Source organism: Miniopterus natalensis, chromosome 1 (genome assembly GCF_054644295.1).
Source record: "Miniopterus natalensis isolate mMinNat1 chromosome 1, mMinNat1.hap1, whole genome shotgun sequence".
Classification (NCBI taxonomy): Eukaryota; Metazoa; Chordata; class Mammalia; order Chiroptera; family Miniopteridae; genus Miniopterus; species Miniopterus natalensis.
The window spans coordinates 47,499,760-47,525,578 of NC_142081.1; the positions used below are offsets into that span (position 1 = coordinate 47,499,760).

Genomic DNA, 25,819 nt, shown 5'->3' on the forward strand with positions numbered 1-25,819 from the left:
AGATGACGCAGGTGCGAGAAGCAGTGTGCGCCTCTCGCCACACACGAGACGGTGAAGTGGTGAATGTTAACTAACCTTACTGTGGAAGGCACTTTGCAATGTATGCATATATCAAATCATGCTGTAGACCTTAAACTTCACAATGTTATGTGAACTGTATTTCTATAAAGCTGTGTGTGTGTGTGGGGGGGGGTGAGAGAAGCAGTGTGGGCATTTCTGGCAGGAATGAGTTAAAAAAAAAAAAATGCATTAGTCTTTGAGAGGAATGTAAAAAACTCACTCGTTTACTATGTTAAAAAAAGATGGCACATTTATTGCTACATAAATGTTATATACATATTGTGTTTTCTGTTACAGTGACAGAAAAAATTTTGAACTTCTTGCTGCTGGTTGAAAAGATTTATCAATAATACCTTGCATTTTGACACAGGATACAAATCTGCAATAAACCGACAATGGAAACTGGGGAACAAGATGAGAAGCAATTCATCTCGGACAATTAGCTCTTACAATACTCCATAGGTACTACACGGTGTGCTAGGTTCCTACTATGGTCTTCAAAGGCTATTGTAAATTTCTGATATTAATGAACAGGTTATGGTAAATAACCCTACATTTTTACTACCTAATATAATAAAATAAAGTAAGAAACTTTTTACTGAAAACTTTTCGATTTCAAAAATCTAGAAAGAGTAATATTTAGAATTCAAGAAATTTTCTTACAAGATTATTGTATAAAAGACTAGCTACAGTGAAAAATAAGCCAAATGTTTTTCTTTCTATTTTATGAAGGAAAGCTTCTGGGCATACTGCAAAGTCTAATACAGCGAAAGAGACAGCAAGCTCTGAAGAAGAAGGCCAGGCAGTGGCGTATGTTCACTCACACATCATAAGCAACAGTTTCTGTTTAGCTGATTAACACTGAAATGAAGACCAAGGCCACAGATAGAGTTGGATGTAACCGCAGAATATACGCAAATTAAAGTAACCAAAAAGTCCACCAAGTTCACAAAAGACTGATTTGTTAGGAATCATCCTGATTGGAGGATCTGAAGTTCTGTCTTGTTTTTGTTCTTTCAAATTAACAGAAATCTTTAAGTTACATAAGTGATTTGGGTCCTTCCTTCTGTGTGCTGATTGCCACTGTTGATATTGGCTCTAAGGAATTATGAAGCCAAGACAACCTTGTTTAGCATGTTTCTCTCTCCCAGGGTGGTTGTGGTGGAAGACAGATTTCATGGAAGTTCAAAGTGCTTATTATGTCTTAAAAAAAACCACAACTTTTAGGGGTATGAGACAGAGGGGTGCCTTAATGTGCAGTATTAAGATGGACCAACAAGTACTGGTTTAATGCTAATCTGGCTCATCTTCTTGGGACAGGGCAGATGGTTTGCAGTTGATTAAATCACCCAATGAATTCCTCCCCACTGACCAGCCATCCAAATGACAGAGAAGTAAAGGCTAGGATACGAAAACATAGGTGACCACTGCTTTTGTATCCCATTAAGTAATTAGCCTCAGAATGGTGTGTTCATTTATCACACTATCTGCCTTGGTGACTACTGGGTTTTGTTATGGTCACCATAACCACAGCCTGAAATCTTCTTTGTATTTTAAATCCATTTTGTGCTTACTTACAGCTAACACTTTACAAGTACTATATGTAGTACTTACTGCTTGGAAAACAAAGCAATTTCTAAATAGATTCTTCCCTTGTAATTTACACTTCTTGCTATTACAAGCTTTACTATGAAACCTAGAAGCTTGAAAAGTCTTGGTTATTATTAGAAATAAAGCAATATTTATTTTGGGGAAAATCTAGGGGACAAAATTTCCCCTTTTAAAATCTTAGCTAAGCTATGGTCACAGATGGTCTCTGCTTATCTTTGTAAGGTAAATATGCAAAGCACATAGGGCTACATGGAGGATTCTGGACTGTGACCATAAACTATTCAGTTTCAGAGACCAAATATAACACCCACAAAGAGAAAATAAAAATGAATGAAAAAATGAAAGTGAGAGAAATGCTATACCAAGAAATATTTTCCTATTTTACGGAAAACACTATTCATATGGCAAAAGGATCGGAGAGGGCAACAAAAGACTTTTCCCTTCCCTTTTAAGACACTAATAGGTATGCCGGGAATGCTAAGGGCCAATGGTTGTCACTGCTTTGTTCTCTGCACAGGAACAGCTTTAACAAATGCTGGCATCAGCTGAGTGTACATCAGCTTTCCACATTACCTTTAACCTTTATATGTAGACCTTACAGTTCCATAACAATAAATAAAATTTGTAGTTACAATGCATTTGTCAATTCAGTTTAGGCACAAGGCAACTTCCACGGTGAGTGGAGAGATCGAGACAGTCTCTGATTGTGCAGAAGCGACACTGCTTGCAACAAAATGATCCGCTGCAAACGTCTCACGGGCGACGTTCTATCTGATGAGCTTCCTATCTTCACTTCTGATGGAAGTGCTGACCAGTTGCTTTGATCGTAGGATTACATTTGAGTTTCTTGCTTCAAGTGTTTTGTTTTTTCTTCTCCCTCCTATCAGGTTTGTCTTCAGGTTATCTGAGTTGTCCAGTCCTTAAGAGGAGAGTTCACCTTCTATCTAGCCTACTGATAACTCTGGAACTGTGGCAGGGAGAGCCAAGGGAGAGAACAAAACCAATTAGCACACCATTGTTAGAAGTAACACCTCCCCAGAACCTCCCCCCTTCAAAAAGCTGATATTCCTTACACCCAGGTTTACACTAAATTAGCAGTCTGCTAAATGACTTATAAATGAGCCTCATTCCTTCAAGGTGTAATTGAAATGGTTTTACCTGATGTATGTGGTAAGATTTTTAAAAGGAGATCATGCGATTATAGAATCACAAAATACAGGATTACACAGCAGCTGTGACAATTAGGCAAACCTTAGTTCTGGCAACATTTGAGTTGGCAATACCTGAACTCTGAAGTTCTACTCACACTTTTCTCAGTGGAGACGCAATGTTCACACACATTTACTGCCACCTGCAGCCCACCACACTGTGCTAAGAGCTCACGTCTACCTTCTCTAAACCGAATGTTTCTGAAGACAAGAACTATTCTGTATTCATTTTCACATGGGTCCCAGCTCCTGGTCAATAGTAGGTCCTCAAGAGATGTTTGCTCAATGAATTTTAGAGAAAATTTATAGTACATATTTTATATTCTTAATATAATATAGATAGTAGTAACTACAATTTTCCATTTTAGTCATTTTTGATGGAAATAGTTTTAGGAAGACTCATACTTTCCTCTTCCTTTGTCAACAATAACCACAGTATTGTTTTGTAATAGAGCGATGCTCTTAGGGATGGGCAACTAAGATACTGAAAGCTACCTGGCCTTATACTACACAGTGGAAAAGTCTTGTGCTTTTATAGCCATTCATTCTGTGATCATTTATCAGCTATTTTGATTCTAGCAGTTGTTTTCCTGATGCCCCATCTCTTGCTGGTTTTAATCTGCAACCCAGTTCTATAAAGAATTGAAGGTTATCAGGTGAAACGAGACAACCACCTTTGTGAAATTAGCAACCTTTAAGACATATTTTAAGATAATAAACACTAGCCTATAAAATCTAATGGAACAAAGTGCATTTACTACATTTCTTATAACCTTGAAGTGTTGTTTTTAAAGGATTCTTGATTTCTTTTTGATAGGTGGGAACTTCAAGGTTTAATGTAACCTAAGTGGGGGAATTTCCTCATTACAGAGATATGGGTAGAGATATGAAAGTCACATGAGATACAGAGGCAGTAAAAAGAGCACAAAGTAAACAGAAGGGGGGGGAAGACAGATGTGAAGTAGGGAGAAGGAGTTAAAGAGAAAGAGCTAGAGAGAGACTGGGAAGAGAATAGAGAAAATGGGTACAACAAACAGGAGGGAAACAAGAAAAAAGAGACACAGGCTCTGAGAAAAATGTGATAGATGAACACAGTGCTCTTTTCACAGCCTGGTGGTTACCTGGGACCTGAGCATGAGAAGTTACCTCTCATCACGCCTCTTTGAAATGATCTGCCAATTTAGAAAGTCACTTTTGCATTGAAAAACAGTAGCACATTTTTTAGAACTTCAAATATTGGAAAAAAATTTTTTTCATATTTTATATTTTCCACAGAATATGAGACAATGGCTTGGGTTTTAGAGGAACTGCAAGTTAACAAGCTCTTGCCCGAGGTCTCTATTGTGTGTGTAATCAGTTAGACTGCTGGGTGTTTTTGGTGGGGGTGATGGCTCAGTGTGCTGTTAGAATTATAATTGACACTTAAACAATGACATCAACATTCTTCCTCTTGTCCCCAAATGAAATCTATAGTTTTGGTCTAGTTTGATCCTAGGAAGACTGTATGTGGAGGTAGTAGGAACCATATTTTTCAGGAAAGGGTGAGATATTGACTGGTGTTTGTAGTTTATGAATTATTCTATCAAATTCCAGAATTCCAGCTAAAAATGTGAGCCACAAAGCTCATCAAATGAAATTGTATTTGATATTTTTTCCCTGCTCTAAACCTCCAATCCATTCATCTTTGCTTACTGCTTTTTAATCTGCTGATGAAACTGGGAAAACTGCTGGAGGCAGATTGTAAAAATGAAGTCATCAGTTCTATTCCTAATCCACGATGCTAGCTAAAATGTTACTGCCCAAAATATTTAATTAGTCTATATTAATTTCTGCCACCTAAATATTACCTATAAAAGTTATATGATAGATAATGTGAATGCATATAGTTAAGAAAACGGTGATTCATATTAACTACTTAGGCAACAATCTCATACTACTTTTGTTACTCAGTTAAAAAAAAAATTACAAGGAAGTAAATTGTGTTTAATCCATGAAGAGGAAGATGAGGGTGTTCTGGTTCTATCATATATAACACCTTTACATTTATCAGTAGATTCAAGGTGTAACTGACAGTCTTACAGGGAAGAAAGATGTATATTATAGACTTGCATTATTGGTCCAATGGAAACAAACAGTTAACTTTTTTGTATACGTATAAAAATTTCATGGCAAACAGGAGGTGGATGGTTAACAGAAAACTGAGTGATGATACAGTCAAGTATTTCTAGTGGAGAAATGAGGAGTATAAGAGGTAGCAAAAATATTTTTTGATGGGAGAGTCACTGCACTATTTTCTTCTTGGATCAGAACGACATTCATGTTGATCCAGGACAGAATACAAAAATCTTTATAAATCATAGGATTCACTTTGAAGAGAATATCTGGGTATAAAATGACACTGGCTCTCTGAGTATGACTACCCAATAGGAAGGCAGGCTGCTGGGTTCCAACTTACATGTGACCTGTACCACAACCAGTGCCACCAGAGCATTCTGTTCAAAGGTTCGAAGTTTAAGATAAACCAGGTGACCTTCTTGTGCTTTCTTTTCATACTCTTACTTACCTGGCTGATGTTTACATATGACCCATAGGGTTGGTAGTTTCACTAAGCCCAGGATGAGTTCCTGGTAGTGTGGTTGGCGGCTCTGCCGATACGGCAGAAACTTTTTCTTCTTCCCTTCTCTTAAGGCAGGCTGCTTTGGGGTTCAGATTCCTCTCTGAAACAAAGGAAAATTATTTTTATCATTATAGTCATGAGTTATGAATCAGGGACTCTTAGGTCTTAAACTGAGCAAATTGCTGTTATTTTTCTTTCTGAGAGTTTTACTCTATGGTAATCCAAAAGTGAGACATTACTACTCAGGAATTCCTAAATCTGGAGGTCTTTTCTCTAGACTATTTAGTTTCTTTAGAAAGAATTCTACAATTTTTCAAAGATGGGACTAATATACTTTGCTGCCAGCATTAGTGAAGCAAAGTGGGACACAGAAACGAGGGTTTCATGGCTCATCTTCATGCCTCTCATATTCTCGGCTCCTCTTCAGGCTCCATATTTGCAGCCTTTCTGATTTCATCCTCCCCCCCCCCAAATATTACTCTTGTCTTTCATGGTGGAAGAAAGAGAGGGCAGAAGTAATATGAAGTGGAGAAACTTAGGGATCCAACTTTCCCATAGAGGACCTTCAATCATTCTTTCTGTTTTCAGGTCTGACCTGCTCCAAAAATCACTTCCCAAGTACAGGGCCTTTCAGGGATGGGGCTCTGCGGCACATCGCTCTGCTCCTTGCTGGTTTTCCTCTCTGCTCCACTTCACTTCTTCTCTCTAAGTCAGTCAGTTACCACTATTCTACTTTCATCTTACATACATTTTTTGCTCTCTCATTTGCTACGGTTCTCTACCATCTATGCTTGTGAGTTAATTCCATTTTTATTAATTTCAGTGGGGTTTTAGTAAGGAGTGGAGTATTATCAATGAATATGCTATGACTACCATGTTTGACAATCTTGTTGCAAGTAAATTAAAATCGACTGGGGGTACGGTCTCGAGATTTGTTTAGGAAAAAAAAAGCCTCAGGTGATTCTGGGACCAGCCAGACTTGGAAACCACTGTCCGAGTTTATTCATCTTCAAGCTCACTAAGAGACCAGGCAGCTCAAACTGTGATAATTCTATTGATTCTAAATTATCACTGGAAGAGAAGTGAGCTGATGAACTGACCTGTGAAAGAGTCTGATGAGGAAGTATTTGACCAGTAATTCAACCTTCAGTAAAAGCTGAGAGTAAAAGCATGAAGGTAGTATGTGAAATCTGTTGAGGATTAGCAAAATTGTAGTCATAGTAATGTAAAGGCTTAAATTGGCAATGGCATGGACCAGACAGGAGTTAATATGTGGGTCACCAAGGCACAAAAAGTGCTCTGGCAAAACCTGAAGCTCCAAGGGGAAGCTGCTCTCCTGGCTCTTCTCCAGATGCACTGCTGGGCCTGGGTCTGGTTGCCCTCCTGGTACAACCACCTGTCCAGGGATGCCAGGTTGTATGTGGCTAGATACAGACTTGGAGCACCCTCCCAAGCCAGAGGTGAGCCCAGAGAGTCCAGAGGATGCCCAAAGTAGACATGTACACAAAATGTTTATCTTTGTAGAAAGGGCTGGGCCCAGGGACTGCTGGGCAGGGTCCCTGCAGGGATGAAGAAGATCTCTAAAGTGAATAGGTTACCAAAATAACTTAATACTGCTGGAGGTAAAACCCAGGGAAAGATGGTGGCTATACCAAACTGTGAAGGTGCTGCCACAGACAGGACAACCATCAGGGTGCCTTTCACGAAGCAATCTTACATGGACCCCAAGGCTTTTACATTAAGTTGTAAAATAAAGGTTCTGGGCTTTGGAGCAGAGTCTGAGGGTCGGAGGAAGATAGGCTTTTATGAACACTAAAGCAGTCCCTAATAGGATTACAGTTCAGTGTATTTTAGTTTTGTTCAAACTCTAATCAGTCAGTGGCTCTTTATATCAAGCTTTCTAGAACTGTGTGAAAAAGTCAGTCCCCATCACAGTGACCAGAGCCTGGATGCTAGATCCTCTCAGACTCAGCATTTCTGTTCTAGGTACTTGAGTGGAACCACTACAGTGTCAAATCCTACAAATGAGTAAGATCCACCTAGGCATGAAGTTTGTAACTTTTTTCAAACACAGATGTATTTCTCATTTTTATGGCTTGGATCTGAGAATAGATACTTCTAATGTTAAAAACATTAAAAACACAAAAGACTCTGTATTCTAGCTCTAACAAACTGTGGGAAGGAAAGATGTACAGGAGTAAGTTCTGGCACCACCGTTGTCCAGACAGTAAGACTTTCAGTCCCGAAAGAGGCAATAATCTTGACAATAAATGAGTAGAGTCAGGGCAGAGATTATCTTGGGCTGCAGAGGAGGATGCATGTACTCGGACCACTAACAAAGGCGTCTTGCTGCCTTGAGAGTGAGACAAAGGATGTCAGACACAAGTGGTTGAAAACCTTGGGTAAAGTGACAGGAGACAATGAAGCTTCAGAGAACCACTCCTGCCACAGCTGAGCCGCAACAATCGGAAAGTGTTTACGAATATCTCAGGGTGGCCTGTAACTCCCTGAAGGTCAGGTTTTATTAAGTCTTACAGGTATTTCGAGGGTCTTAAGACAGTGGGAGGAAGTATTTGGCTTTAGTGACAGGTTGGTTATGCACAAAATAATCTACTCATTATTCTCATTCTGGAGGGAGGTGGATGGGTAAGTCACTGTCGTATGTTTTTCTGAAAATGTGTTCTAGTTCCCTAACCCTGGTTTCCCTAAAAAGAGTATTTTTCCTTTCATCAATGCAAAAGGGGCATGGTTATAGTTGTCAAGCATTAGTTTACTCCCGTTCTTTTCTCTTTTCCAACTTTCTTCAAATAAAATATTACATAAATATTCAATAAATAAGAGAATTTCTTTCAATGAAGAGAGGCTAGAGGCAGGGTCTGAAGTCCAAGGTCACATTTATATATTCTTTGCAAAAAAGGCTTAGGATGAGGCATTCATAACTTTGGATAAAAAGATATACAAGTAATATGCAAAAAAGCAAGCTCAATAGTAGAACCTCTCAAGGGCTTGTATTAATTGATAACTCAGGGTCTAGCATATAGCTGGTTGAGTCAGAGCAGTAAATACTTGTTCAAAAAATGAAGTTTCAAAGCATCTTCAAGATTCCATCAAACTTCTTGACAAGCTGAACAGTTGGGGGCGTTGTCTGAGTCAGCAGTGGATGAGCCTAAATCATGCTTTTGCCCTTAGGCACATACGGGCATGCCCGTGAGTACCAGCCCACGAAGTTCACCGCATTCCTTATCAGGGATCAACAAAGAAGTCCCGATACCTACTGACATGGGTATACAGGACATCCACAGGAGGCCAGGACAGGCGGGGCCATGACCAGGCGTCCTATTAAGCAGCATGACCTAGTAGATGTTCCAGGGTAAAGCAGGTAACAAATTGAGTGCAGAGAAGTAGGAAAGACAGGAAGGAGCAGAAGGAGAACAGGTCTAGGCAGGCAAATTCAACAGTGAGGGACACCAGAGTCAACAAGACAAAGAGGCACAAAGAATAATGCTGAGCAGCAGGTGGAGGCTGGCTGTTGTGCACTGTTGCACAGGATTACTCTCTGCTGGTCTGTGCAAAGCACTGAGCCTACAGATACTGACGGAGGCAGAGGTGAGAGGACTAGAAAGAAACCTTAATCCAGATGATGCAGTGGCAGAAGTACTAGCTGAACTTGCAGACAATCTGCCCAAGAAGAAGAGTGAGTGGAAATGGAAATGTTTGCCCACCTGAGGCAGAACAGTATGTACCTTTGCTGAACCTACTTACCTCTGACTTGCTGTTCTAGACTAAGGATGACTGCCACGGCCTGATGAAGAATAAGGAGTTTTGTTTGGGGTTTTTCACTCTTTAAGTGAAGCTGACACATCCGACCAAGCTCTTTGAACGCCTCATTGATATCCCGCACACGCAAGCGTTCTCTGGCATTGTTTGCCATCCGCCTTTCCTTCTCCCTTTCTATCTTCTGTTCGGGGTTCAAATCCTCATCTTCATTAGTACTGCTGGAAAACAAAGGAACAACAATGCCTATTAGGTTCCCTATGAAGCATAGACATGTTTACTGAATGAAATGATAAAGTATAAAGATGGAAATAAAAATTACATTTACGCGTTACCAAACAGTAGTAATAGCCACACTTCACATGAATGTTTTTTTCTTTCCAGTCTTTCTTCTATGCACATATGTAGTTATATAAATGAAATGATACCACATACAGGGTGGGTCAAAAGTAGGTTTACAGTTGTGAATACACGAAACAGTTTATTCTTATATTATATTCTTGTATTATTTTCCATATGAACTGTAAGCCTACTTTTGCCCTACCCCGTACATTAAAAAATGCATTTTAATTGCATATTATAGTATGATGACTTCTCCATGCTAGTGAAACTCTTCATAAACATAATTTGAATGACTACATAATATTCTAGGCACAGCATCAGCATTACTGGAGCTTGTTAAAAACACAGATCTTCAGATTCTATTGCAAACCTACTGAATCAGAAGATGCATTTTAACAAGATTCCCCAGCTGATTCAAATGTACATTAAAGCTTGGGAAGCACTGTCCTAGTACACTAATGTATTAATTTGCTTAACCCATGCTCTTAAATATATGTTGGCAGTCACCTGGTAAAGAGGCAGAAAAGCTTAAAGATAGTGAGAGAAGTATCTCAGAAAATGATTTTTTTCCCAGAAAAATATCACCATCAGTGGTGATAATTAAAAACATTGGACGAACTGGCCCTGGCCAAGTGGCTCAGTTGGTTGGAGAGTTGTCCCGTATACCAAAAGGTTGCGGGTCCGACTCCCAGTCAGGGCATGTACAGGCGTCTGACTGATGTTTCTCACATCAATGTCTCTCTCTCACAAATCAATAAACATATCCTTGGGTGAGGATTAAAAAGAAAAAGGTGAACTAGAACAATTTTTTTGAAGGAAAAACTGGCAAAATGAATCCAAAGCCTTAAAATAATGTTCACTACCTTTTAATCAGCGATTCCAACTTTAGAAATCTTCCTACAGATATAATTAGAGATGTGCACAGAAATTTATGTAAAGAAAGTTGATCACAGAACTATTACATTAGTAACACACTAGAGACCAGTGATAGGAGATGGGTTAGATAAGTCACACTACATCAGACAAGGGCCTACTATGCAGCCTTGAAAAAATTAAGCTGCAGATCACACTGAGTAAAAGAAACCAAACACAAAAGACTACAGTGTATGAGTCTATTTACATGAACTTCCAGGAAAGACAAAACTATGGCAATGGAAAGAAGATCAATGGTTGCCAGGGGGTGGGAGAGGGTGCTGATTACAAAGGGGCATGTGGAAACTTTTGGGGGTAGTAGAAATATTCTTTTATTTTCAGAAAATGCTCAGGGATAGATGAAAATGTTAAAAATACATTGTTAAATAAAAGAGCTGAAATTATAAAAAGTATATCCAGTTTAATTCAAATTCAAACTATATTTATGGAAAAAGAGATATTCCTCAAAAAGACCACAGTGGTTAATTCTGGGTTGTAGAGTTTCTTGTGTATACTGTTCTGTATTTTCCAAATTTCTCTAATAAAAATGCATTAAGAAATCAGAAAAAAATTTGAGGGAGTTGCTTTGGAATAAATTTTAGAAAATTCTATTTATATTTCAGAAATAAATTATTGAGCAGAGCCTCTCAGAACCCTGAAATGATGTGCACAAAGACCAATGTTCTCCCCTCTTTCTGATGTGTTAGTGCTATAATAAAGAAGTACTCAAAAGATTCTTACACGCTAATTGTCAAGAATTACATACAAGTAGTCTCCTGGTAATAGAGAATCACTAGCTCTCGGATTAAAAAGGGACCTTGACAGATCATCTAGCCCAGAGATTTCCAAATGTAGCCATTTATCAGAATCTTCAGGAGCACTAACAAATGCAGCTTTCCAAGGTCCACTACCACAGATACTGACTTAGTGAACTTGGGTTGAGGGCCAGTCACCTGTACCTCTACAATGTTTCAGGGAGTCTGTGCAGCAGGATTGAAAACCACTGTGAGATCCAGAGAAATCAGTGACCTCCCTAGGATCACAAAGCCAATTAGTGGCAGTGTAATGACAAGAACTTGGGTCAGTGCTCAATGGAAGCAAACCTGTATCACATACCTAATTACCATCATCATAACAGTAACTATAGTACATTTAATGAGTGTTTCCTGAATGCAAGACTGTGTGTAAAGGGCTTTATGTGTATCACTTTCAGTTTATGCCCACAAAGATTCTAGCTCAGAGAGCTTTAATGACTTGCCCAAGGTCACTTGGCAAGTATATGATGGAGCCATGAGTAAAACCTAGGCTAGCTTTACTTTGTCCAAAGGACACGCTATTAATCCACTAACTATTATTAATTACTAAGTATTGTTATTATTAACCTATTATGCTGCCTTCTCAATTTCTGGTGACCTATAACAGGGTTCAGTAAAATATGACCCAGGAGCTAGGCACCTATTTTTGTAAATAAAGTTTTATTGAAAGAGCTAGCCCATTTATTGATGCATTATTGTCTATGGCTGCTTTTCTGCTACAATGGGAGAGTTGAGGAGTTGCAACAGAGATCATATGGCCCCCAAAGACGAACATACTTACTTATCTGGCCCTTTACATAGAAAATTTGCCAACCTCTAACCTATAAGATGAGGAGATGAATGAGAAGGAAACATGCAAATTATTTCCCTTAAAATTCTATTTGAATAATAAATCTATGAAAGAACTAAAATGCCTCAAAGGAATGGTCTATAGATTCCATGACCCAGTCTTCTCTTCTTCATGCCTCTGCACAACTGCATACAATGCACATTAAAATAACAGCATTAGTATCTTAAGATTTAATTTTTCCCAACAGAAATGTTTAAGTGTTGAAAACAGTGAGAATGTCAAAGGCAAAAGGACACCTTTTAAGTATGAGAATACAGGAAGGACCATGCTGGCTTTTGGTTATATTTATCACACCTACTGTAATCTCCTTTGTGCCGTAATTTAATACAAAGAACGACGTTTATAATATAAACATCTATATGTGACATATACATATTATTTATAAGTGGATATGTACCAAAAAATAGGATGGACCACAAATAAACCAAATCATCTAGTTTTAATGTACAACTATAAAAAAAATTCTGAGGGGAGAATCTGGAAATCATTTGAAACTAACATACTATGTATGTATCAATATCCATACTTCAAAGCAGGGTCAAGTCCAATTTCTGGAAAACCTTCCCCAATATCAGCCCACCTGGAGTACTTCCTTTTCCATAGTCTTCTCAAATCACTCTTTAAACCAGGAGTTGGCAAATTTTTTCTATAAAGGGCCAGATAGTAAATATTTTCAGCTTTGTGGGCCATTGGTTTCTTCTCCAATGACTCAAAACTGCTATTATTACAATGCAAAAGCAGCCACAGACAATATGTAAATAAATGGGGTATGACAATAGAACTTTATAAAAATAGGCAGCCCTGGCCAGCGTGGCTCGGTTGGTTGGAGCATCATCCTGTACACCAAAGGGTGGTGGGTTCAATTCCCACTCATGGCACATAGGTCAGGCTGCAGATTCGATCCTGGTTGGGATGAGTGGGAGAGGTAACCAATAGACGTTTGTTTCTTTCTCTCAAATAACAAAACAAAAACCAAACAAACAAAAAACCACACATATCCTTGGGTGAGGATTGAAAAAAATAAAAATAGGCAGTGGGTTGAATTTGATCCATGGGCTATAATTTGCTAACTCCTAAGTTAAATCATACAATAGAATCTTACCATATACTTAGCCTTAAATTAGTATGTTCCAATATTTATAGATGAAATGTATCTAAATGTCTATACTGTACAATTTAACTTGCTTTAGCTATTCTGTCCTCTAATTGTCTTACAGAGGAGAGAAAGGTAATTCTTTTTTATATGTAGACCCTAAAATAGTGTGGTGTAATGGAAAATAATTTTTGAGTCAACTTCGTATGATTCCCTTATAGGGATGCTGTAAGAATTAAATGAGATAACATACATAAAGCCCCAACACAGTATTCAGAACACAGCTGACACTTAGTAAATGCATTACACCCTACGATTTTCCAAGTATTTTCACCCATCGCAAATGAGTGAAATTTAATGCCTGGATGCTAACAAATACCTTGTTCTGCCTCTAGATGAAACCTTGATATCTTTTTGGGAGGATTCATCATCTGATTTCATGTCATCTGATGAAGGAGGTTCATGGAGGTTTTCATCTTTCTCTTTGTTTTCAGTCTTGATTTCTGTTGGAACAACAGTTCCAGACTGATTTTGCAAGCCACCTAACAAAGAGGCAAAGAAACAACATGAATGTCCAGACTCATGAATTAGAGCTAAGACAGTAAAAAGCTATCTAGATGGTAAATACCCTTAGTTGTTAGAGGGCTCTAAGGGAAATCTGAAGATGTAGGAAATTATATTATTTAGAGCTGGAAAGAGCATGTCCACAAATTTAAAGAGAAAATTATTTTTTAAAGCATCTGTATTTAGAACAACAAGCCTGGCCTTGATGGTCAGTCTAATGCTCACTTTCAGGTACTATTTAACAAATGAACAAGGCTATGAGAAACTTGATGGAATTTCAGAAACTGACTTCTAAGATTCTTTCAAGGAAAAGGAAATAAGCTTTAACATTTTCCTGGATAAACACAATAACATAGGTGTCCTGGTTAAACATAATCAGGAGAAACTTACTTTGGTATTCCTAATATTAACTATATATTTGTACTTGTTTATAAACATTTGCCAGTTTGCTTTTTAACAGAGCTGTTTCTACAATTGAACTGTTTCTAAACAACAGCTACTATCATTTGGAGCTCTCAATACTCAGATATATCTTTCCCACTGCCTCTAGGGACGATGAAGACTCAGTCATGAGGGGAAGTGACTAAGATAGACATGACAGAAGTAAGAGCAGGTAAGAAAATGACAGGTAAAAACTGAACAGCAGTTTGCATGTGGTTCCATCCCTAAGTATCTATAATTTGCCCAGCCAAATGGGCGAACTGGAACCATAAATATCTACCCTCTACATCCATGCAGTAGCACTGCTGTTTGGAATTCTCCTACCTAAGACGACTTTTGAGTCACAGATATCAATCTGCCTGGGAGAAAGGTGATAGTGTTCCAAATGATACCTCTGTCTGCATTATTACTGAAAACCAACAATACAGTTACCTCTATAATTTTCTTGTGTTTTATGGTTCAAGTCTGTGCTTGAAGCAGTGACTGTGCTAGACAGGACTGAATGATTGCCATTGAGACTGACAGAGTCTTCTCGATGAGTTCCAACCTAAAGTTAAAAAAATGTCAAGACAGGTCAGGGGCAATAATTGCTTAAATTCTTTCACTGGGTTTAATAGGGAAAACAATAGTATGCATCTGAATTTAGTGAATTTTCCTGAATGTCACTTACCTGAATTTTAGATTTCAAACTGTTTGATAGCAGTGTAAATTTATTTTAAAAAGTTTTATTAAAAAAATTGCAGCCCCTATATTGAATAGCTCACAGAGGATTATAGCAAATGAGCTAACAGAGACAAAGCACTACAGAAGCTGTAAAGTACTACACATAGGATCTATTAATAATCCTCTATGAACTGATCTGGAAACCTATTCTAAATACTATCTAAATACTATCTAAATGGAACAAAAGTAGGTTTACAGTTGTGAGTACGCGAAACAGAGTTTTTTCTTATTTGTTATTGTATTATTTTCCATACAAACTGTAAACCTACTTTTATCCTACCCTATATATTAAAGCATGCATGAATGTGCATTTAAGGAAATATTGCTAGGTTCCAAGCAGTAATAATGTTTACCTATATTTTGGCATGCCCTTTCCTCACACACATATAGCGTCTTGTTTTTTATCTAAATGCCTGACCTCAAAAATTTTAAAGAGCAACAAAAGGAAACACAAAATTAAAATAAAACAAAAGTTCTACATTGCTAGGCAACAAAAATGCCATATATTTTTATTCTCTGTTTTAATCAAACTTACACAAGTCGCTATTAACCCGAAATGGGGAAGTTAAGGCATGCAAACGCCAGCAAATGTTTGGCTATTGCAGTATTTTTAGAAAAACTGGTTATAGATGAAGCTTTATTAGAACAGTAGCAGACGCGTCAACTAGAAGATTAAGCCTTTAATTAAAGAGGTTTATTGCCCGGAGTTACACACGAGAACCACAGTTTTCAATAAATCCCTCAATCCCAGTAAATTGTCAAACTCTGAATTCCTCTTGAGTAATTAATATAGCTCTTTATCTTTAATGACTTTGTATGGATTTTACCCTAAGAGGTATAAATACCCCTTTGGTTTCTTAGGAGCTAAACAAAAGAAACCAAAGCAAAGTTTTAGGCAATGCAGACCATCTGGTGGTGGACCTAACTAGAACACGTCAGGTCTTCCACAACTCTTTTGAAGAAATATCTGTCTTCTATCTACCCTTATTCTTATCTTTAATGTAGTTTTTAAAAAGCCATTTAATGTATTTCACAACTACTTCTAAAATTATTTGAGGGTGAGTCATTGTGAGGATTAGTTGTGTCATTACTCCCTTAGATGATCAAGCACGAATATATTCTTTTTCTAAACCACAGTTTCATCATGTCCTAGAATCACAAAATCTTCAAGTCGGGAACGGACAACAGAAATGACTTTTATCCCCTTCCCACTGAAATTTTCTCTAAGCCTTTAGATTTCTCTCAAAAAAGACACCTGAGAAAAATCTGAACTAAACCTAACCAGTGAAAAAGAGGGTTGTAAAAATTATATTCAAGAGAAAATTATACTTAAAATATTTCACGATATTCTGGTCTCCAGGCACCCCAGTCATGTTTATTCTTAACACATAGGGTGCTTTCCTGCTAGCTATGAAATGCTCAATGATCTAAGGGAGGAAGGTCAGTTCAAAAATCCCATTTTATAAAAAATAGATATGGTATAAATATAATATATAGTGGCAAATTCTTTGGGACCTTAAGAGCCTAGGCCTATTCTAAAGATAAAATATCACTAGAACAATTTTGACTGGCTGAAGAAATCATTGCAGGATAAGGTAAAAGCTCAGATTTCTGTATTTGTTTTTATAATAATCTTAAAACATCAATGATGTGTCTATCTCTCTCTCTCCCTCTCTCCCTTATTCTCTCTGAAATCAATAAAGATATATTTAAAAAATGAAAAAGAAAATAATCTTTTAAAATTAAAAAACTTAAACATGTTTATTTACTACGTGTGAAACTCATTTATCAGCTCTGTAAGACAGTCATCACTGGATAGCAGCAAACTAAATTTTCACTCATTTGAGTGATGACGCATCTGCTAAATTCTTATTTCTTTTTATTTCACTGTTATAAATAATTCTTTGACTTTCTGAATTTCTACAAATAAAATGTTCTATCACCCCTTTTCTGATGAAAGGCTTGGCAAACAAAGGATCATTATCTAAGAGAGTCTGCCTTTCCCTGAAGGAAAACCAGAAAGTTGCTTGATTTGTTTTGGGATATAAATGCCAGCAAATCCTTCTGTCTCAATGGAATAAGTCAAACTAGTTTTAACACCAACCTACACCACTGGCTTCCAAAGGAAAAACCAAGCGTTTAAAGACTGGCCTCGGACTAGCAAAACCCTTCAAGTCTGGAGTTTTCCATGTTAATGAAGTTAGCAGGGACTTTTTCTTTGTAATTTGATTCCCCTTGCAAATAGCCCTCATATTTTCTGGAGAATTTGACTTTCACAGTTCTTGTAGTTCTCTTTAACCCTTGCTCACCTTGGCTCCTATGTCCCCCCTTTAATCTGCAGTTGCCCATTCAAAGGACTCTGTCCACACACATAGAACAGGTGTATAAACAGTTCTTTGGGCACAGAGACTATGAGGCCAGCCAGCCAGGACCCTGTTTAATTGTTCACCTCGTTAGCATACAGCTGACAGACTGCTTCTATTCGGGGAGTAGCAGGGGAAGGCAAACCCTTAGGCCTGCTATGTTCAAAATTTCAATTATTATGAAGAGCTTCATGTCAGAATAAAAGGCCCATCCCATTAAATAACATCACCCTGAATTCTGAATCGTCACAAGCGGTGCATGGCCTTACTTTGGTGGAAGCACCCTTCAAGAAACCTGTTTTCATTTCACTTGGCCAATGGCTTTAGCACGATGGAAAAATGTTAAATCTAATTAGTTGATGAATAAGGGGTCTTGTGAATTAAGGAACAGACTGAAAAGTACTCAGTATGAATTCCACTCTGATTCTGAATTATATTCTAATAATTTGTTCAATTTGTACTATTCACTGAATACCAATGATTTAAATTAATCAGCACTAATCTACAGACTGATTAAAGAATCTTTATATATTGTATGCATTATGTTTTAACCAAAGAGGAGTTTTATGCTAGAAACTTAGCAGAATTCCATTTTTTATGGTTCTTTTTAAATGATATTTAAATATTTCCATAATACAAAATCTGTATGAAATTCAAACTTTAAAAAATGCTGCCATTTTGAACAATTTTAAATTTAAAAACTGGTATCAAAATCCTTAAAAGCACTATAATGTGGTCTTAATGAAAATAAAATTTTTTTAAATTGCCCACTTAAGAAAAAATAGGTTAGAAAAAGTAAAATACAGTTAAAAGTAAACTACTTCAATTCAAAACAATTCTTACAGTATACAAATTAATACCAATAACATTAAATGCTATCTAAATCATTCCAAATTTATTCTGGTAAGTGACAAAAGTACTAATTTTAAACAAAACATTACCCTATTTGCCTGTTAGTCTTTAACAACTTAAATTTGTCTCTTAGAATTTAGAAAAAGCACAGTCTTTCTAACTGCTTTAGCATTTGGAAAACAGACATGATTTATATTTTTAAGACATAAAAGGTAGCTTTAAATTTCATGAGTTAACATTATTTACTCTGCTCTCATACAATAAATACCACAGATCTCCAACCACAGCTTAAACAACAACAACAAAAAACCCCAAGCAATTAAAAAAAAGAAAAATACCACAGATCTCCAAACACAGCTTAAACAACAAAACCCCAAGCAATTAAAAAAACAAAACAAAAAGTGCCTGGATTATATTTCCCCAGGATTTGTAACAAAATAATCAAAAGACTTCATGGATGGAATTTTAGCTTACATCATAAATAAGGAACTTTTTAAGATTTGCACCAAGCTTCCATTAATACAAAAAGCTCCTAATCTAACTTAGCTTGGTTTCAAGTTGAAATCACGGAGGAATAACTGAGCACTTTGTGTCAGAGATAAAAGTGCTATCATGGCTCTATCTCAATGGGCCTCAGTATTTTAGATATTACAGCCATAAACAGATGTGCTGTGCAATAACTTTATACTGTGAAAACCTCTTTGTAATGCCCAAATGAAGTGAACGATTCTATTCTTTTTTAGTTTTCTACTTAATGCAAGTATTTTTTCCTGTCAGAAGTTTATTCCAAGAGTTTATTCTTACACTAAATAAATGGGAGCAAAACTAAAGTCCAACGCTGACATTTTAATAGTTCTAAAAACCCTGATTTTGTGCTTTAAATTTAAATGATACACCAATCACATCCCAATAAGAGTGCCTGATGAAAAGTCTTAAGTTTTAAATTTGCATGAAACAAATATGGAGAAACCATCAAAAATACTTAAAGGGAATAGGAAATTAAGGAAATGAAAATGTTAATCCCATTAAAAATAAGAGCAAATATTAAAACCATGCTACGCTGGTTACAGTAATTATACCCATTTCCTAGTTTTTTCCCAGTATAATAATCTTTCAGGAAATTTAATTTTTGTGTATATTAGATAGCTAAAGTACGTTAAAAGCTTTCTGTGGTTGAAACCTCATTTAATTCTCAACTTTGATACAGTCAAGTCCATTCAGTTAAAAGAAACAGTCAAAATTAAGTCTTTTGACATTGACTCCTAATTCTCTTATTAACATATATTTTTGTCAGGTGGTAGTCTTCTTATATCCTTGTTGTGAAATACAAAAATCTTTTTCTGGAACAACTGAAAAAACCAGGCAATTATTTCTTCTATAACATGGACAACAGTTTGGTGAAGGCCAAGGGAAGGGGAGTAGGGGTGGGTGAAGATGGGCAAGGGGGGCGGGAACACCTGCAATAAGGTCAACATTAAAAAAATTTTAATTAAAAAAAAAGACAATAAAGTTGATCTCCTACAAATCAATACTATCAGCTGTGGATGACCCTACTGAAACAATCTTGTTATAACTAAAGAAAACGTAAAGAAAGGTTCTCAGCAACAAAGCTATTTCTTTGACTAAGGACACTACTTTGATTAACCTGACTGTCCATGTAGTTTTTACACAAGCAATCGTTTTTAAAAAAGTTTTTTTTTTAAATCCTCACCAGAGGCTATGCTTAGAGAAGGGGGGGGGGGGGGGGGGAAGGAACATCGATGTGAGAGAGAAACATGGATTGGTTGCCTCTCACATGCGCCCTGACTGGGGACCAAACCTGCAACCTAGATATGTGCCCTGACCAGGAATCAAACCTGCAGCCTTTTGTTGACACTCCAACCAACTAAGCCACCCAGCCAGGTCTACACCACAAGCAATCTTGATTGCATTGCAGGCTGGGAGCTCAGCTCCCTCCACCTCTTTTATACTGCCATCAGCTCTTACTCTTCCACTCCCGGTGCATTCTGGCTCACCTCAAATATTCTGCTTCAACACAACTCCCAAACTACTCATTAAAACAAAATAAGCAAAAAGTTTCAGGCTCCGAAGAAAGAAAAACGTGCTAACCCTCATTTCCTGCACTCAGAAACTAATTTATGTTCTGTATCAGGTATTGGGAAGGTATGGCCTGTGGGCCAATCTGGTCTGTTTTTGTTTATTTTTATTTGTTTTTCACAGATAAAGGAATCTTTCTTTGTAAATTTAGTTTTACTGAAACACTGCCACACTCATTTGTTTTTGCAGTGTCTATGGCTACACTTTCACGTTATAAAGTCAGGGTTAAATGGCTGTGACAGAGGCCATATAGCCTACCAAGCTTAAAATATTTACTACCTGACTTTTTACAGGAAAAGTATGCTGACCTTTCTTCTAAATTCTAGGGAAAAAAGCGATCTCATATTTAAAACCTGCAATTAGGATGGTGATTTACAGTAAATGTCCATTAGAACAAAAATCCATTACAACAACATTTGTGGATTTACTGAAATACCACTTAAGCTTATTAGAATAATTCTTATTGGGCTAAAGCTTATTAGAATAATTCTATTCTCTGCAGAAAACAAAATGATGAAAATTAAGTATTTTTGAGAAGTAGACATCACAAATTCTATGGCTGACATGGAATTTCTGATAAACTGATACTTCTGCGGTTACTTTGTAATTATGGCCAAGAGATCTCCATTTTTAGGAGCCTAAAACAAATACTAATTTATGTTCATGCAGTGGAAAAGTATATAAACTACCAGAAAGTTAAACAAGACCAAAAAAAAAAAAGTAATGCCAGAATATAAAATTGTGTCATTTTCCTGTTATGATCAGTTACAATATTTGGGGATGAGGAGGGATAATAAAAGCAGGAGATAACTCTTAGAGATGGCTGGCAATAGGTACAACAATTATGTCCCCCAGATCACACACCCTCCAAGAATATGAAAAGAGTTGACTCCATACAGGTGGGTATTGATGGAAATCCTCAGACATGTATAGAGACACTAGGATAAGAGTTTTCCTCCTTGGGTGGAGAGGGGCAAAGGGGGACAAAAGGGGGGATATGTCTGTCATAATGTCAACAGTAAAAATAAAATATAATTTAAAAAAATAAAAAAGAGTCTTCCTCAACAGTATGCCTAAGACTTAGCTGGGAGAGTCACTGGTTGACTGTGGTCTTTATTTCATTCCATTGTGTGGTCATTTTGCTGAAACTGAGAACTGAGGGCTCACAGCTAAAAAGTTCATTTCAGAAGGGCAGGAGATAAATACTGACTCACCTAACACTGTCAGATTTGGGGAGTTAATAACTCTGTATTTTTGAGGGTAAGCCTGGCAAAAACATCTCCGTCTCCTTTCACGCCTACTAGGGGCTGTGTCGGAACGGGGAGGAAACAGTAGATGATGTCGAGCAGGTTTTCACCAGCTGTGTCCTCTAACACATTTGTAAGAAGCACTGAAGGGAAGACCTTCACAGACACATTAAACAATACCCTGGCTTAGTTGCTGTGGTATTGATACTGCTGCTCAGACTAGCCAGACTCACCTCATGTTTCAGAAGACTCTTTATACTAGGTTTCTAGATGTCTTTGAAGGATTGGATTTTAAAAAATCTCTTTCCCAACTCATATCCAAAGTTGGTAAAAGCTGCCTTCTAAAGACATAGGTTCCATTTTATACAAATAAAGGAACCCATTTTTTGAAATAATTTTTATTGGAACACAGCCACACCCATTTTAATTGGGAGGAGTCAGATATATCAAATATTATAGCAGATAAACTGGAATAGGAACAGTAAAACTATGTACAGTGAAGAATTTAAAAAGGTGGTTAAGAGGTGAGAAATAAGAACTGCAAATGTTACAGCAGAGATCAACTTGGGATTCAAATATATTGATTTTCAAGTCATCCTTCCAAATAAGGATAAATAATATTTGGACAAAATAATAGACTGATATTCCACATTTACATTTGTAATAATGCTATATTATTACATTATTAAAATTGTTTTATTCCTACTACTAATAGTGATAACACTCCCTTATATTTCTATGAGTTTCACAATTTATAAATGTTCACACATTTATTAGCTTATCAATAGCAACAAAAACTAATTTTAAAGGGTATGAATTTCAAGATTTCTTAACATTAAAAAACAACCCCCAAAATTGGCTGTTAAGATATGCAGGCATCTAATGTCACCCATGTTGCTGAAAACACTGTCCTCAAGAAATCAGGCTGCCTTGTTTGATTTTACTTTAGCTGCTCCAAAATGAACAGAAATGGCTGTTTGACATGTGAATGTGGAAATCTGGATCCAATCCTATTTTACATAACACAAGCCTTCAGCATTTGGGGCACCTAATTAATTTGATGATAGGTGAGTTTTAGTCTTGATCACATGGCTTACAGCTAGAAATCTGTTTCATAGGAGAATATTTCACAACATGCAATGAATCTTAAAAACCACGCCATAAACATGCAAACACATGATATCACTTAAACAGAAAGTTCAAAAAAAGCTTCATTCCTTTAAAAGGCAATCTGGATAAAAAATAATGCAAGATATTCAACATAAAATTTTTGATTTGCATTGCTACAGAATTTTACTTTTTTCCTCTAAAGAATTACCATGTTTTTAAAAAGATAAATTGAATTATTTTATTCTCCTTAGGGATTATCTAAAATTGTTTCCTTTCACTGTCACTTAAGTTACAGCCATTCTTAAAACTACACCCCACATTTTTTCTTTGGGAACAAAACTTAAATATGGACCTGTACAAATAATTTTACATTCCTTCTGCTATTGAAGGCTGGTTTCAAATTATAATTTCCTAGACCAGAACACCCCTGAAATACAGTCTTGCTTTACTGCTTTTGCTATTCAGACTTTCTACACACTATTTTCAAGGCAAAAACTGTTCTGCCAATTACCATGCATCTGGGAACCACCCCCCAAGTTTAAGCTAAAATGATCTCTGTAGAAAGTTTCTTCTTTTTGCAATGATAGCAGGATTTTAAGGGCCAATGCTCAGCCAATGACCCTGCCTAGGACAGTTAGGGAAATTCTTAAAAGCCACTCTACTTCCCTTCAAAAAGAAGGCCCCTTTCGCCCAAAGATTTCATGAAAAACATTGCAGACAATTGGCTTTGGGAATTATTATAAAAAAGATGAGCGCTATTTTACCATTGAAGCAGATCTACTGCTTGTAACAAGGCTTGATCCACCATAGTTGGAATTGAGGCTTCCAATTGGTGCATTGTGGGATGGTCCCAATAAACTGTGTATATCACTGTGACCAGCAGGCAAACTGGTGGAAGGTCCCACAGCATGGTTCCGCAGCACATGGATAGCATCGTCCAGTCTGTCTAAACGATCCTCCATTCGAGATTGCTGGAGTGATTGAAAAAAGACATGGAGGTTACCACTGGTAACTGTTAAATTCATTAAACTTCTATGTTTCCTACTTTGGGATATATGGAAGACAGCAAGTGAAACCTGTACTACAAATCAGCAATCAAAGGAAGTAGCCTATGCTAAATTAATAAAGCTTCAGAAACAAATCGTTGCTTCAGCAAATCATTTTACCAATCTACCATGAGGTTATTTTAGTTTCTATAAAAGATGAATGCTACTGTACTACTCTCTGATACTCAATTATAGCTGATAAAATAACTTGTACTTTAACATGAAATAAGGGCAATTTGGGGACACATCCTCAAATACATCAAGTTTAAGTTGTGATTTTGTTTTAAGTGAATAAAGCACACCTATCAGAAATAGTGAACACATCCAAATATCCTCTTTCACAAAACTGAGGAAATGATAGTCTGTCTGTGGATACACACATGCCCCATACACAAACATATTAGAATTTTTAAAATCAAAAGCACATGCCAGTAGAGCTCTTTTAAAAGGAATCATTCTCAACGACATAAGAGAACAAAAGTCTATTCTTACACACTGTTACAAAAACGGAAATGGATATTGTTTGGTTTTGAAAGACTTTGGAGTCTGTACAGGCTTGAAGATTTTAAATGGATAATAGGAATTATAATGAACTGAAACAGAAAAAAGGCACCATCTAAAAGAAATAGTACCTCACAGACATCCTTTAAGAAGGACATTGCATCTTGCAAATGCTCGTGAAGTTGCTGCTCAACTCGATTTTTCTGGCAAAGTCAAGACAGAACAGGAGGCAAAGCACAGGTTAAGATTAACTCCAAAAGAGATGAGGAAATAGCTGATGTGCATGTCAGCATAACATGTTAGTAAAGTTAACATGGAGACCTGTGAGATCTACTTGTATTAAGGTATGAGAAGGCTGGAATTTAATAGCAAAGTTATAAGGTTAGCATCTAAATAGCACAAATTGCTTCTATGTGCTTACAAAATATTCGAGAAAGAAAACTTTAATTTAGAATGTTCTGTTAGTCACAGAAAAATAACTTTTCTATTTGCATTCCATCAAGTCATCCTTATTTTGTTTTTATAATATTTTGTAATTCTGTGGTAAGCATAGAAAAGAAACAGTAGTTAACATTCAACCACAAATTCTTCACGCTCAATACCTAGACAGGCTCCTTTTTTCTACTGCTTTGTTAAATAACATTTTTGTTTGTACAATTTGCACAATGCATTTTTTTTTTAAATAAAGAAAACATGAGAAATAATCATCTTCATGACAAAAATGATGGCTATTACATTTTAAAATTTTAATGGAAATGTAATAAACTATACACCATATGAGAAAGAGTAAAATACAACCATTTTCCATTGCTAAACTGATTTTCTTGCTTTTACTTGGTCTGTGTGGTTTTTTTAAAAGTTTCCTCTTATACATAAATACAAAAGTATAGAAAAATTAAGTCCTATATTTTTCAGAGAAACAAAAATGCCATGACACTATTTTAACACCAGCTGTCCTTAGACCAGAAGCCTCCTGTCCCAAAGAACAGATGGCAAAGGCACACCCAATGTGTCTTATATTGTTCAACCAAATCAGGCCATTTGTTAGCAAAGAATTCGTGTGTAATGCTATCCTACTGTTTTCTCATTGTTACTCAAGATTTACTGGGGGGAAAAAAGAACTGCATACTATCAGATAAAAGCGACCTGTATGTTTCTAAGAGGCTCTTACCAGGGAGTGGAGTGAGTTTTCATAGCTTGGAGATGAAGGAGCTTGCCCTCCAGGTCTGGGCCACTGACTGGTACCTGTTAAAACAAAACCCCAAAGCACCCACACACCTTGGTTAGCTCAGTGTTCTTGATCATGTTCTGAAGGAAAGGGTAAAGATACTCAGTGACTGTTCATAAATTTATATGAAAAATTTTGTTCAGCCTTCAGCATAGTATTGGCTTCTTATAAGCCCAACACACTAAAAAATCTTTTAATTATTAATACAATGGTATAGGGAGTTGAGAAAACAAAGGGAAAAAACTATACTTTAAAACATAACTATTTTTATGTTCCCGTATTCTTCAGACTGTCAATTTGCACATGTATCTTCAGAAATTGTACTTAAAGTATACATAATTTTAAAAAATCTGAAAAAAAAAATA

The 25,819-nt window shown here is 36.7% G+C and overlaps 1 protein-coding gene across 9 annotated transcripts in view; it reads right to left on the reverse strand.

Annotated features, from left to right (window-relative positions):
* Positions 1 to 292: 292 nt before the first annotated feature.
* TCF12 (transcription factor 12) overlaps positions 293 to 25,819 on the reverse strand; it is a 300,859-nt gene continuing 275,332 nt past the window's right edge. For 4 of the 9 annotated variants that reach the window (XM_087821284.1, XM_016208529.2, XM_016208532.2 and 1 more), the window contains 8 exons: positions 25,398 to 25,471; positions 24,358 to 24,429; positions 23,444 to 23,650; positions 14,720 to 14,834; positions 13,662 to 13,824; positions 9,259 to 9,491; positions 5,443 to 5,596; positions 293 to 2,638 (listed from right to left, as the gene is read on the reverse strand). In XM_087821284.1, coding sequence (XP_087677410.1) covers positions 5,454 to 5,596; positions 9,259 to 9,491; positions 13,662 to 13,824; positions 14,720 to 14,834; positions 23,444 to 23,650; positions 24,358 to 24,429; positions 25,398 to 25,471 — 1,007 coding nt within the window. In that variant the 3' untranslated portion in view covers positions 293 to 2,638; positions 5,443 to 5,453. The remainder of the gene's footprint in view (positions 2,639 to 5,442; positions 5,597 to 9,258; positions 9,492 to 13,661; positions 13,825 to 14,719; positions 14,835 to 23,443; positions 23,651 to 24,357; positions 24,430 to 25,397; positions 25,472 to 25,819) is intronic. The other 5 variants (XM_087821302.1, XM_016208535.2, XM_087821296.1 and 2 more) reach the window with 3 other exon arrangements.